The 14,987-nt window shown below is 46.4% G+C and overlaps 1 protein-coding gene across 6 annotated transcripts in view; it reads left to right on the forward strand.

Annotated features, from left to right (window-relative positions):
- LOC128455108 (cAMP-specific 3',5'-cyclic phosphodiesterase 4B) overlaps nucleotides 1-13,374 on the forward strand; it is a 43,250-nt gene extending 29,876 nt beyond the window's left edge. For 5 of the 6 annotated variants that reach the window (XM_053438747.1, XM_053438748.1, XM_053438749.1 and 2 more), the window contains 9 exons: nucleotides 7,414-7,507; nucleotides 8,868-9,073; nucleotides 9,167-9,265; nucleotides 9,496-9,660; nucleotides 9,963-10,062; nucleotides 10,314-10,468; nucleotides 10,558-10,680; nucleotides 10,767-10,949; nucleotides 11,043-13,374. In XM_053438747.1, coding sequence (XP_053294722.1) covers nucleotides 7,414-7,507; nucleotides 8,868-9,073; nucleotides 9,167-9,265; nucleotides 9,496-9,660; nucleotides 9,963-10,062; nucleotides 10,314-10,468; nucleotides 10,558-10,680; nucleotides 10,767-10,949; nucleotides 11,043-11,390 — 1,473 coding nt within the window. In that variant the 3' untranslated portion in view covers nucleotides 11,391-13,374. Of the gene's footprint in view, nucleotides 1-3,811; nucleotides 4,489-7,413; nucleotides 7,508-8,867; nucleotides 9,074-9,166; nucleotides 9,266-9,495; nucleotides 9,661-9,962; nucleotides 10,063-10,313; nucleotides 10,469-10,557; nucleotides 10,681-10,766; nucleotides 10,950-11,042 lie in introns of those variants that run through there. The other variant, XM_053438752.1, reaches the window with a different exon arrangement.
- Nucleotides 13,375-14,987: the final 1,613 nt, after the last annotated feature.

Consider the following 14,987-nt stretch of genomic DNA (forward strand, 5'->3'; position numbering starts at 1 on the left):
TCACCCATAACTTCTGAAAATAATTAAACATTCTTTTCGGCCTAACCATCATTAACTCCTTGTTTCGTAGAGGAATGTGCAATCTTTAACTTTCAAGTTTAAAGATGACACATAATCAGCATCATGCTCTCACTGTGCAGCTCACACTCGTAACACACATTTCACTGTGTCAAGATCTGCCCTCTGATGTTGCTTGGAGATTTTTGCAGATCAACAATTTCATTGCACTGTGTGAACTCAATTTGAATAATAATCATCTCCACACTGCAAGGAACATTCATTACAGTTACAAAGAGTCACAAACCATTATTTAGATTAGAGTAGATCATTTTACATGTTCATTCACCAATTAGATATTCAATATTACAAATTGCTCTCACTATTCACATTTTGTCATTCGTTGTCAGAAGGCATGGTATATAACCTGGACTGGATCCTGTGACGACTTGTTTATAGCTATACAATGGTTTTTTTGTGGAAGTGTGGTCGTGAATTTGCACAGGGTATGCAAATTGTAAATAGCTTCTTGCCACAGTGACGCACTTGCAAAGTACCAGCTGTTCTGCGGTAACCTAAGAGCTGTTATGATCAATTCACAGATCTCTTGTAAAAAGAAATGTAGAGTAGCCTTTGTTTTGCATACTGGGCTCCTGATAATTTTGAATGCAGAGGGAAGAATATTGCATTTATGTTCAGGGGAAATGTCCAGCTTCACTTCCCTGACCTTGTTCAAACTACATGAGACACATGAGAGGTTATAGGCTGTCACACAGGATGGAGGATTTGAAACACATGTCACTTTCTCAACTGACATCATCTTATGAGGTCGCATCCAACTGGCTGACTTCAGTTTGTCCGCACTTAAGTTTAAGATTAACATATAAAACATGTTGGAGGAAAGTGCATCCCACTTTCTTATTCACAGGGAGTCATGACACATGTTGCTGTAGCCTCAGCGCTCTCTGTGTTGAAGAGGCTCCCAGATGAAAACTCTCAAATTCCTCTGGTTTACTTTGATTCCACTAAGGAGCAAAGAAGATCACATCTACTCTATGTTAAAGCAGGGCTGCAGCAAGAGTGGATATTTTTCAGTTCAGTCAAATATTGCGTCTACCTTCATTTAAATCTCTTGTGCAAAAGTTGTGTACGTTTCTAAATGTAAAATGTTAAGGATATTTAATGTGATATTGACATCTGCCCATTGTTACTGACACTTTATTTCCACCATGCTGCTCTAACAAAAGATTTTGTGTGTTCTTTAAAAATAATTCTGATTGATATGATTCTATTAGAAAACTTGGAACAATACGTTATACAACAAGTGAATAGTGGGCACTCAATCAGTTTGTTCAGCAACACATATTGAATGTTCCTACATTCATTTCAGCTTCTAGCACATCAGGAAACTAGAAAAAAGCTCCATCCCTCTGATGTAGCACGACTTCCTTGTTGCCAATTGGCCAAAGTTGAATATGCTCCCTTTCACTTGCCCAAATTTGTGCCGCAGCTGAAAAGCATTCAGTGCATTGGTGAACACTTTGCATATTAATGGAATGAAATCATAACATTTTCTCCAAAGATAATTCTTAAAAGCAGGTTACAATTTGCATCATGAAAACATTTTCTACAGTTATTTTTTAAGCTAAAGGAGCCTTTTAGCCCTTTTTAATGAATGCTTTACCTCTTTTCTGAAATTCTTTCTTATCCTCAATAGTAACATCTGCGTCAGCCTATAGACTTGACTGAAATGCTCAAGTCAGCACGCCAACAGGGTTATAATGGCGGTGTTAGTCAAAGTCAAAGTGAACTTTATTGTCATTCAAACCATACAACAAGGAGTGCACAGCACAATGACATTTAACACCACAAAAACCGACAAAATAGACAGCATAGACAAACAAAAAACATACGCATAGACCTAAAAATAAAGTAGGCCATTTCACAGTGATTAATGCACAGAGTAAAAACTAACTTGACACTGGTGTCTGGTAATAAATTGCTTCAGTAATGAAACATTGATTTAATGAAACATTGAATTAATTGGGAGCAGGAGTAGCCGCTGCCACACAGGGTGCAGCCCTAGCATGCTAAGGTTTGGCATCGATACCAGTTTACCTTGTTAACAGTTTAACAATACTCGATAATTTTGCTGATAAACAGTAATGTCAACGTGATGATGGCACGAGAAAAACACCAGCTGAACAAAGTCACTGGGACTCGTCCTCCAGGCACCATGATCATCTAAACCAATAGAGAAGCCTGCTATTGTGACTAAAAAGATGTTGGCATGGGAAAGTGGATAAATCCAACGTGTTGTTCTAAATTTAAGAAAAGTCAGCCTTCTGATTTGATTAAAGTGAAGCTAAATAAACACATTGTGGTACTGCAAGACTACACAAAGCCGCTATTTAGATCTAATTACTTCCCTTTGCTTTGATACACATAAAACGTTTGATTTGTGTAGCGCTCAGCCAAATTACTGCACACTCCACCCCCATGCAGACAGACAGTGGCGACTGTACGGCGGCGTCAGATTCTAAACACCCAGGGTGGCGTTATCCATTTCCGCCCCGTCTTCTACCCTGTGGTCCGGGGGAGGATTGGTTTAGGGAGGGGTGCTGTCATACTGTGACGGGTGACTGTGACCATGACACCAGTATCCTGTCTTTTTGTTTCCCCCTCCTGTGCTCTGTGGTTGCCAGACGACAATAGCGGCGTGCCGGCCCAGGCAGCCAGGTTGAGTCTTTACTGATACCCACGTCACTGGGACTGTGGAGACAATGAGTAGGGGCCCTGCAGCCCATACTGCAGCGCAGGCGCCGGGTCAGGCTGGCTGGGTACATGACTCAGAGTCCTCTCAATTTGACCCGATACCAACACAGAGCGCTGTTGACTAATGATGCTTTTGAAAGAGCGGAAGTCAGCAGTTTATGATGTTTCAGCTCAGAATTGCTAGTAGACTCGATTGTTGTGCCTTTGGACAGGGATGGAGAGACACAAATTTGCATTTCTATTGATGCACAATGAACGCAGAGTCAGCAGACTTTTACTCCTCCCCAGCGTTTACATGACATGACGCTTGACAAAGAGCCCAATTCTTTTAGGAAGTAATTGAACCCAGGGCGTCTCCGCTTACGGTGTCCAAGGGCGCAGGTGTATCCGGGGCGATGGGACCACACACCCTGCTGACCGCCCCGTCTGGTCGCTGTGACCTCAGAGCGGGGGAGCTGCCTCCCTGCCCCTTCACTATCATTAGCCTCGCCACACTTCCATGCTGATGCCGGCGATGGCCTTGGACAAACACTGCCATCTGACTCCAGTTAGAGGAGTTTAGGGCTTTGCGGGCTAGCGTGCGAGCAAGCCCCCGAGCCGAGAGCGAGCGCGTAGGAAACTTTAGCTCACGTGTGGTCACTTGCCACTTTTGAAGCGCCGCCGTCCTCAGTGGGGGAAAAAATGACAAAATTATTGAAACAGATGTAGCGGTGGGTCTGTAGCTGTGGCAGGGGTAATGGACATTAAATTACAGTGCCGTGATTCCTTTCGAGTGAGCGGGCGGTGAGCAGATCAGACGAGCCGCAGTAGTGATTAGGATGCCTAATTGTAATTAAAAAGTTCTACCTCTGTAATCTGCTGTTATCACGGAAAATAAGACAAAATGAGGGAGGTCAACTTGCTCTGACTCTAACCCTGTCGCCACCTGGTTTTCTTGAACACCTTCTAGGAATTGGGTGTTTCTAGTATTACTACAGTCTGGGTTTTACTACAATCTGAAAACTCACCGGGCACAGTCCGCTGTGTGTTGACACTGTCAGCAGCCGCACATGTGACAGAGGCGTCATTGGCTCACGCTGGGCTTTTGTCAGATTGCAAAGCCACAATATTGCAACAAGATGTCAAGCTGTTCCTTTTGCAATCGTATTTGTCTTTCCTGCGATTTCAGTCGAGGTCAGAATGTGCCTCCATGAACTGAGCCGACTTTTAAAAACTTCTCCCATACGAATACAAACTTGTTCCTTGTGTTTTCCCTCCTCAACACGTCAGCGCGGCAGTCTGCTCAACTTGTTATCTGGGACTTTTCTGTGATGAGCTCAGGTATGCATGTTGTTTGGGTGCCTGAGGCCACGTTAAGAAGCCGAGCGTTTACCAGTAAATGACCTCAGTGAATTACTCTATCATGTAGAAGGGAAGTAGGTGGGAACGAAACTCCCGGGCCCGTGTTTGCTGGGGGAGGAGCCATCGGTCTCTTGTAGGCCAGTCAGTCAAGTTGGCTTTATCGCGACTTGTTTCCTGCCTGATGCCACTTCAGTAAAGAGAACAGAGAGAGGAAGCAGACAGTCTCGCAGGCGCTGAACAGAGTTATTGCCAGTGGGACTTTTACAAGACTTCTTTCGTGTCGTGTCTGAGATTTTACTTTTCTAAGTAACAATGGGACTATGTTGTTCTGAAAAGGAGAAGATAAACTTTGGGATGCATACCGGTTGGAAAAAGGTGAGTTAGTTATGGAGCTGCTTATATTGTGCTGTGAGAGTGTGGTTCATCACATGAAGATTGTGATTTATTAAAGAATATGGTCATTGTTTTTAATTTAAGTTGATTTATCTTTTCAGAAAGGATGATTAAATATTGAATGTTTCTTTAAATTTTGTATGACTTTGTTTTTTTATTTTAAGATTTGGTGACATTTGAAACACTCTGTGTTATTATGAGTTAAAGTGTTAATAGTTTTTTGCCTAGACGGTTAAATTATTATTATTTTTCATTTATTGCGTGACAATTCCTCCTGAATGCACCTATGTGGAAAATTCCAACTTTGTGAGGCAACAGCTCCTCATCATCTGCAAACTAGCGTGAGGTTTATGTAACTTCCCTCCGTGTCCTCTCTGTGCTCACGTCAAAGGATGTATGAGTTAATGCCATGCGTTGAGTAACCTATTCTCCCGAGCACAGTCATCTACAGTGTCACCGGGGCCGTCTGCCCTGAACTGCATGACACTGGGGCTGCTTACATGTGGCCGTGTGCCTAATTCATTTCCTAGAGGTCACACAAATCCACACTGTTCCGCCGCCCTTAAGGCATCGGTTACAAGTCGCCCTTTGAATGAGAATAAAAGCCGCCTGAGTCCGAGCTCGAATTTTTTGTCATTACGAGCTCTCTTTGATTTTTTTTTATGGGCCGCCTCTGGCAGTCTGGGGTTTTGGGTGCAGCCAACGCTTTGAAAGTGCCGTTCAAGTTTCACAGTCAAGTCGATTTTAGCCGCCTGCTTGACATCTATTAGACAGCTGCTGAGAGCAGAGACAGTCTGGTCCAGTGTGAGGAGAAAAGAGACCATTGTGAGAAATAATGAAAGCCCCGGCTTTAGGCGGACTCACGGTTGATTTATTTTCTTACAATGTTTGAACACATTACAGAAGCGGCAAAACCCAATGAGACATTTAAAGACATTGACTCCACAATTATCTCATTGTGTTCATTGTAAAGAGTTTGTGTGTGATGTTTTTCTTTTTTTTTAGGTTGTGTTTCCTTGTGCAGCGTGGTCGTTGTGTCTGCTTAGAGCATCTCTGCTGCAGACTGTGTGTTGAATGTGTGTGTGTGCTTGTGCATGCATGTGCGCGTGTGTGTGTGTGTGTATTTGATGTGATGCAATGTGCCCAGAGTAGGGACCACTGTGAGAACGACGGAGGGGGCCCCGTGACGCTGTTGCCACGGCGTTGACGTTGCCGTGCAATTGGTGGGGCGCCGCTGGGCTGCAGCTCCCTCGTGCGCGTGTCTCCCATCGCCTCTGTTTGGATAATGGATACTGGATAATGTGCCTGTATACTGGGAACTACACAGTTAGTCAGGGCTGAAGAGAAGCTTCCACTCCGACGATGCAAATTTCAAAAAGGCGCAAAAACCAAATCAGTCAAATGAACCCAGCGTTTCCTCGCCCTTGTGATAAACAGTCTGGTGCTTTTTGAAGCCTCATGTTGCGCAGTGTGCGTTCGATCTGTTCTGCATTACTGAGCAGGGGGAACAGATCAAGAAGGGAGGGAGGCAGAGGTGGGAGGGGGGGTAGTGGGAGGGCTTTTGCAGAGAGCACAGGAGTTGGGGAGAATAAGAGAAATAGATAGAGAGTGAGAGGAAGATGTGGGGGGGGATCCTCCTGTTTTTCTGCAGTGCTGTGCATGGCTCAGTGTTCTGCAGGGGTGGGAGGCAAAAAGAGAGAGAGAGAGAGAGAGAGAGAGAGAGAGAGAGGGAGAGACTCCACCAGCCGGTCTTCCATCGGGGACACTCGCAGCTCGAGCACATCACCCTCCTCCTCCTCCTGTCTGCTTTTCCCCGTCCCTTCTTTCCTTCCCTCCCTCAGTCGTACAGCCTGTGTTTCCCTCCTTGCTCAAACTGGGCTTGGTAAGACTGGATTCCCCCCCCCCCCCCCCCCCACCCCGCGCGTCACTGGATGATATTTGGATGGTGCACAGAGGAGGTTTACAGAGAGACGGACGAAGGCGAGAGAATCGAAAGAGAAATTGATTGGATTCGGGGGGAATTCCAGCGTTCTTGCAATCTTGGAAAACCGTGGGCGACGCTATGTGGAGATGCATTTGGCAGAGGATGTAGGGGTCCACCACAGCCCCTCTCCAGAGAGCTCAGCAGGGGCATATTCACTGTATAGTCGACGGTGATTCGGGGGCAGCCTTGAGCTTCAGGCGGGAGAGCTGAGCTCAGCCTTGGGGGTCCACTCAGAGAGGAGCGTACAGGGCTTCTGCTGGGGAGCGCCAGGGGCTCAGCACAGCTCAGCACCATGCCTGAGGCCAACTACCTGTTCTCTGTGTCCTGGGGATACATTAAGGTGTGTCCTATGGATGGGACTGTGTGTGTGTGTGTGTGTGTGTGTGTTTGTGTTTGTGCGTGCATGCATGCGTGTGACCACATGTAGTGTGTTGATGACTTTTCACTACAGCTGGTGATATCAGTCAAGATGACCCACGTTGTTTTTGTTGTGCATTGATTATTTAGTATGTGTTTGATTAGATGAGCATCTGTCAACATGCTATTGCTCAGTGGTTGCGTACACTGAAAAAAAAATTGCGCATTTTCTTTCCCTGGAAAAAAAACGTGCATAAACAATAGTGTTTTGTTTATATGATGTCGTACTGTACTTTGTATTTGTTTGTTAAAAAATGCTTTGCGGTCACGTGTCTCAGTGGCTAACTCGAACCAGAACCAAGCAGACATAAACACAGACCTTATATGGCGCACACAGATACAGAGGCCATGTTCTCATGGGGCAAATGCCGGTGGGAAATGGCAGGAAATGCTTTCTCTCCTTTTCTTGGAATCGGCAGTAAACGATTGAATGAATATGTAATTCCCTTGATAGAAAATGTAACCTCATGAACCTTCTCTCTCTCTCTCTCTCTCTCTGCCTGCAGTTCAAAAGGATGCTGAACCGGGAGCTAAGTCACCTGTCTGAGATGAGTCGCTCTGGCAACCAAGTGTCCGAGTACATCTCCAACACCTTCCTAGGTGAGCACACTCTCACACAAGCCAATTGACACTGATTGGTTGGTTCGCAAAATGTGACTCCGACGATCCAGCGTCCGGGAACCAACACGGCCTGAATGTTCACAGAGGTTGTTAGGTCACCCAAAGCAGCGGAGGAAGTTCTCGTAAGTCTGCGCCACTGCAAACCAGTCTGATCTGGTCTTGGGAAGGAGAGACAGAGTCCCCTGGCTCTGACTGCTGCAGAGAGATGAGGAGGATGAGAGGGGGGGGGGGGGGGGGGGATTCAGGGAAGACTTCCCTCTGGAGAGATCAAGGCAGTGAGCAGGGGGAAGTGTGTGTGTGTGTGTGTGTGTGTGTGTGTGTGTGTGTGTGTGTGTGTGTGTGTGTGTGTGTGTGTGTGTGTGTGTGTGTGTGTGTGTGTGTGTGTGTGTGTGTGTGTGTGTGTGTGTGTGTGTGTGTGTGTGTGTGTGTGTGTGTGTGTGTGTCATCAGGTCCAGATAGATACTGCATTATTCATCAGGAAGACAGAAGTGTTTCCTCGTCTCGTAACAAGCCCAGCTGCAGATCGTGACTGGTAGTCAGCTCAGTGCAGCTCGTCCTACACACAGCCAGACACTCTGCCCCTCAGCTCCTCCGCCTTCACATCCAACCGGGCGACGGTGGAAACACAGGACCTTTCCCTAACAATAGTTTAGGGGCAGTGGAAGCGATTTCTGCACGACAGAGCTGCTCGGGGGGGACCAACACGAGCAAACACAGAGCTCATCATTGAAGCTCTGCAGTTTTGGTTGTCATCTGCGTTGCAGCTCACACCTGTGAGGTGCACGGAGAGCTTTTTGTTCCTGTGCTTTGTGGAGAAGGTAGCTGAGATATTCTTTGTCTCTCTGCGGCGTATGTGGTGCACACACAAACAGATCCGGACCGAGGGAGTCGTGCACTCACACACACTGTCAGCCGTGTGCAACATGTGAGAATCACACTCAGCCAGCACACTTGAATCACATGCTGCTAAAGAAAAGAAAAAAACTGCTGCATATAAACAAGCGCGTCCTTTAAACAGTTCTTCTTAATATGAACCAGTTTTCCTCAATTCTCTGGATTGTTATTACAACAAGGTTCAGTTTCTCAGAATGTGCGGGCCACTGGAGCAGATTGCACAACATCCCATCACCACTGTATGTTGTAATGACATTTATCATAACAGTTTTTTTCTTAAATAACTGTCAGGTCAGCTTCAATGTGTTGTAACGTGGGTGTGAGAGATCAACCCCCCCCGTGTTCACTTTGTTTACTCAACACAAGCAAGGATGCTTATCCAACGAAGGTAACTGAGAGAACCATCGTCTCAACCTTTTTTTCCCCTTTTTTTCATTTTCTCCAGACAAGCAAAATGAGTTGGAGCTTCCATGTCCAGTACCAAAGTCCAGGGAGAGGAAGCGGAGGCAGGGTCAGCAGCAGCAGCAGCAGCAGGGCGGGATGATGACTCACATCAGCGGGGTGAGGAAGGTCAGCCACACGCCCAGCATCTCGGGGAGCAGCTGCAATCGCTTCGGGGTCAAGACAGACCAGGAGGAGTTGCTGTCCAAGGTAGATACCTGATTACACCGCAATAATAATAAAAAAGGCTTAAAGTCATCTGTTTCAGACACTTACAGTCGTCTCATGTCTTCTCTCTAACAGGACCTGGAAGACATCAACAGATGGGGGCTGAATATCTTCAAAGTGGCCGAGCACTCCCACAACCGACCCCTCACATGCGTCATGTACACCATCTTTCAGGTTAGAGTCCCGCCTCTTCATCCTCCTCATCTCCTACCCTTATGACAGAGAGAGCTTTTTAAGAAATACTATAATCATTCACATCTGTGTGTACAGCATGTCAGTGTTACAGCAGAAACATCTGCCGGATGGACACTAGCAGTTCAAATTGATTAAATGGGAACATATTAATCTGAGAGGCAGCAGTGACCAGTGAGGCATAACCATGGTTTTTTTCTCATCTCATGCAGGAGCGGGATCTGATGAGGACGTTCCATATTCCAAAGGACACCTTTGTGACTTTCATGCTGACCCTGGAGGACCACTATCACTCCGACGTGGCGTACCACAACAGCCTGCACGCCGCCGACGTGGCCCAGTCCACGCACATCCTCCTGTCCACCCCTGCACTGGATGTAAGTGAATAAATGCCCATGATGATTTCCCCTACCTTCAGCAACAAAATCACATTTCAAAATAGTTGTATTTACTTAAGAGTTAAAACACTAGGCAACATTTTTACGGTAGCACCACCGCCCACACGTTCTTGGCTCGATTTATCGAGGTGACTGGCATTACTGTCACCAATACTGGCATGGCTTTGGAAATGCATACTTCAGGATGACACATTGCCCTGAACACTTCACCTTGTCTAGCCAGATTACCGGAAAATCTTACCTCTGTTTTTATTCTTCTTCTTCCTCCTCCTCGAACGCAGGCCGTCTTCACTGACCTGGAGATCCTCGCAGCCATTTTTGCCGCGGCCATTCACGACGTGGACCACCCTGGTGTGTCCAACCAGTTCCTCATCAACACCAGTAAGTCTTTCCTCACTGCCAGTCGTCAAGAACACTGTGTATTTAGTCTACACTGGGAATAATAGGAATAATAAATAAATGCATGATTCAGTGGGAAGTGTCTCCCTTGTGTCAGTGTGGGTTTTTAGGGGTTTTGAATTGGTAACCATAGCTACCTGACCTCAGTTTGAAAACTTTGTGCTCAATTTAATTTCTTCCTTCCTGCCATTTCCCCCTCTCTCTCTCTCCCTCCCTCCCTCGTCTCCCCTCAGACTCTGAGCTGGCTCTGATGTACAACGATGAGTCAGTGCTGGAGAACCACCACTTGGCCGTGGGCTTCAAGCTGCTGCAGGAAGACAACTGTGACATCTTCCAGAACCTCACCAAGAAGCAGAGGCAGACGCTGCGGAGAATGGTCATAGACATGGTGAGGAAACGTCTGCGCGCCCAGAAAACCGTGTCTTCCTGGCTCCTTGTTGTTGCTCCTTTCCTGAATCCCTTCTCTCTGTCTTCTAGGTGTTGGCGACCGACATGTCCAAACACATGAGCCTGCTGGCCGATCTGAAGACAATGGTGGAGACCAAGAAGGTGACGAGCTCCGGAGTCCTGCTGCTGGACAACTACACAGACAGGATGCAGGTAAGAGCCACGCATGTAGAAACACAACACTCTCACAGATGCCAGAGAAATGCAAGATGATTTAATCGACTTTTTTTCTTCTCTAGGTTCTGAGGAACATGGTTCACTGTGCCGACCTGAGCAACCCGACCAAACCTCTGGAGCTGTACCGCCAGTGGACGGACAGGATCATGGACGAGTTCTTCCACCAGGGAGACAGAGAGAGGGAGCGCGGGATGGAGATCAGCCCGATGTGTGACAAACACACAGCCTCAGTGGAGAGAACACAGGTAGAGAACCCACATCCACACACTTCCAACAGGAATTGAACATCCTGGTTGTTTTTCCTTCTTACTGACGTCATCTCTGTTTCTATCATCCAGGTGGGCTTCATCGACTACATCGTCCACCCTCTGTGGGAGACGTGGGCCGACCTGGTCCACCCGGACGCCCAGGACATCCTTGACGTGCTTGAGGACAACAGGAACTGGTACCAAAGCATGATCCCCGAAAGCCCCTCCCCTCCCTTCTACACAGAGGGGAGCCCAGACGGGGAGGGGGAGGGGGGACCCGTGATGAGTAAATTTCAGTTTGAGCTGACGCTGGAGGACGAGGACGAGCAGGTGGGAGACGTGGAGGCCGGGATGATGGAGACCACCGACGGACATGATAATCTGACACTCCAGAGCCATCCCTCCGATGAGGATGGGGCCCCCCCGGCGGAAACCTAGCTGGACCGGACGGGGTTCTTAGAGCGCAGCGTGATTGGCTGCTTCTGGTTAAATTCCTTTTATTGCAGTGGAGCAATCCTGCAATCGTGGCTCTTCAGGAGCTGCCTGGCTAAGGGGCTGACTAAATGTGGGGCACCCCTGCAAATGAAGCTCGGAAACCCTGTGGCCGTTAGATTTTGAGCCCTTGAAGGGAGCTGAACGAGCGCAGCCTCCGGTCTTTGGAAGAAGGGACTGACTGTGGGGCTGCGGAGGCTGAGTCTCAATCCTCACAGACAAATAAGACGACGTAGATGATGTGAATCCGTGAACTGGGACAAGTGAGATTTCCAAAACTTGCACTTCAGGACACTTTTTTATGTTCATTACGATTTCTTTTGCATCATGTTCGAGACTGGAGGCCACCTGGTGAAGTGTCCAACCAAAACTACTGGTCAGCAAGTTATTTGTTACCAATTCTGTTTTTTTCTAACACTTGTCAAGAGCAAAAGTTGTGTGCCTTTTTTTTTTCTTTTTACAACCGTGTCTTTTTGTACATGTTTTTATAATTTATTGAACACAATCATGTAGCTGTAATATGTGTCAACATTTTCTACAATAAGGACATCTTTGTCTCACACAGTCTTCCTAATGTTCTGGCAATATTATAAGCTTCTCACAAAAGCGTCGAGTGAAGGTGTTTCTAAAAAATCTGTTGACTTCCCAGCACAATTTGCACTTTGTGGCAAGAGGAAGAGAGGGTGGAGAGCATCAGTGATTTACACAATCAATTTCTATCCAATAATACATCACATAATTAGAAAATTACTCATATTTCAGATCGATGGATCGTCAAATTGCAAAGATCCTGCACAGAAAGTGTTAACAAAGCATTTTGATGAATTCACTTCCGCGTCTGAACAGTGTGATCCCTGCTTTCAACGCCCAGATCAGTGAAATTTACCCCAAAATATCTCGTATAAAATTCCATAACCTTATATTGTATCGTGCTGAGCTATATTCCAGTGTGTGTCCTCATTTTATCAGCTCTCACACACACACACAGCTGTTGAGGTTTACTGAATCACATCCTCGTGAATACACTTTACACCGTATCTGGTTCTGAACTATGAGTGACTGTAAGACTGTGTGCACATTTAAACAGACACCTGTCAGTGACATGATAACTGTATCTTCTAGTTATTATTATTATTATTATTATTGTTATTCCAGCACTTTGACTATGACGACAGTTCCGCAGCTGGTTGCTGATCTGTCCAACACTACCTTAAAGGTACCACATTGTAAGGGCGCAGCCTTCAGAATAATGGGGAGCGAGTGTGTGAGCGAGTGTGTGAGCGAGTGTGTGAGTGAGTGTGTGCGTGAGTGAGTGAGTGGTTACACAGTTGCACAATCTTGTTACACCCAGCTGTGCTGTGCTGACCCTTCAGCTGTTTGTAACAGTGTATTTATTACCTTTTCTCCTTGTACCTGATGATATTGATATTGATCAATAATATTCACTGTATATTTGTTATTATTTATATGCACTACCACGCGTCAAATCCACAGTTTGACTGAAACACGTCTGGTGGTTCTGATTCGTTGTATTAAGCAAAGCAACTTTGCTATGAAGACCAAAAACATGGAGTTATACAGTTCAGTTTTTTGGGGGGGGGGATTTAGGAGTCTGAAATGTTTGGTTCGAGATTCCAGCCGGAGACATTTGTACAGTCTGAAGCAACACCACCTCATGAGAGGTGCAGAGGAAGCTCTTTGTCTTTTGTTCCTGGCGGATCATGAAGAATGATGATCTACAGTATTTGCTGCAGTATTGTTGTGTACGGTGACGGGTCATTGTGCAGCTTTAAGAATATTTGCTGAAATATATGACATTGTTTCAAATGTATTTTTTCAGTGTTTTCCTCACGATATATGGTAAAACGGTGTATGTTGTGCTCAACAAATGTTTTCTATCAGATTATTAAAATGGGCATGTATTACAGAACACTGTGGTCTTGAGTTTTTACTGGAGAATATCAACAAACAGGTGATAAGTTTGTTATCGTAGGAGTTTTTTTCATATGAAGTTAAAATGAGTCATAAAACGACCGAGCTACTGTAAATGTCATGACCTCAGGCAAGGCCAGGTGTTTTTCCCCAGCACCAGTGAACAACACTCTTTAAAATGACTCCTCTGAGACCCACATTCAAAACATGATCGCGCGATTACAATATGCCCACAGATGTGGTTTTGTTCACGTCATAGTTCCAGTTTTGCAACTCTTCAGGGGAAAACCAGGTGGAGATGACAGAGGGAGGAAAACCTGATTCAGTCACTTCCCTCGCTGTGACACCAGTGACTTCTCCTCACTCTGAAACCAGCCGAGCGCGGCCGGACACAGAGCCAGCCGAGTAAACAGGAAGGGGAGAGATAGTGCTGCTATGTGCCGGGCCCTCAGGGCATTCACTCTCCCATAGCCGCGAGCACCTTGACCCGCTGATAAGACCCGCTGATAAGCATCTGGATACGTGTTCCACGGGAGGGCAGAATTAGCATGAAGTCAGAGATGAGTGCTGCAGATTTCAGAGACTGACTGTGTGCAACCAAACAGAGGAGGGAGGACCGGAGACATTTCCTGATGTAATCTCACCGTCGTGTTTCTGTGTAAACTCAGTAAGCTTTGTGTGGGTTTCTATTGGGCTGATAAACCCTGATAAACTTTTTATAATTAGATAAGTAGTTCCCCGCTCAGCTCCTGACACATGGAGCTGCTTGTCAGGAAGTAAATTACATCATCTGGTCCGGGTTAAAAGACACTCATCACTCAGCTATGAAAATGACATGGTAGGCAAGACTCCTGGGTCAGGGCCAGGAAAGTTTCCCTTCCCTCCTGACACAATGCAAAGTATGCAAATGGAGGAGTACCACATGTTTGATTCACAATGAGTGTTTCACTGGATATATTGTTTGAAACATTGGACTGTTTACTCTGCAGTTCATGGATACCTGAATGGCAACAGGAAACCGGAATCATCCTCCTCTTCCTTCAGCAGAAATGAGGGAACTGTTGATGGTAAACACGGGCACAGACCGGGACCAGTGTTTTCCATGGAGGTGGTCCACGGTGCCAGAGCAATGGGCAGTTTGTTTTTGAAAGTCTAACACAAGTCTTGTGGTGTGTTGGATGACGTCAGCAGGGTGAGGGCGGACTTCCTCCAGCCCCGGCAGCACCGTCTGTGAACCGCCTGAGTTCAGGCTGAGCCCGAGGCTCACACTGCTGCCGTCCAGCTGACAGCCACTCAGCCACCTCTCTCCACTCTACCCAGCCAGGCCCTGAGAGGCCCCCGGGCCCGGGGCCAAGGCAAGAGAGGAAGAGAACCACTTCCAGAGAAACAAACCTTCTCACTTCATATCCACTTTATAAAAACAAATGTCTTCCTGGAGTTTCTCCTGGCCAGCTGCTGTTTGTTTTTAGTCAGGTTGACAGTAAGGGCTGAAGTCAACTGGGCAGTTGCTGGGAGGAATACAGGCTCACATGGGGCATTCCAGGATAATTCAATAGAGGTCAGAGTAGCTGAGAAAGACGGCTGAGGAAGTGAGCTGAGAAAATGATTAAT

The sequence above is a fragment of the Pleuronectes platessa genome, chromosome 13 (assembly GCF_947347685.1).
Source record: "Pleuronectes platessa chromosome 13, fPlePla1.1, whole genome shotgun sequence".
Classification (NCBI taxonomy): Eukaryota; Metazoa; Chordata; class Actinopteri; order Pleuronectiformes; family Pleuronectidae; genus Pleuronectes; species Pleuronectes platessa.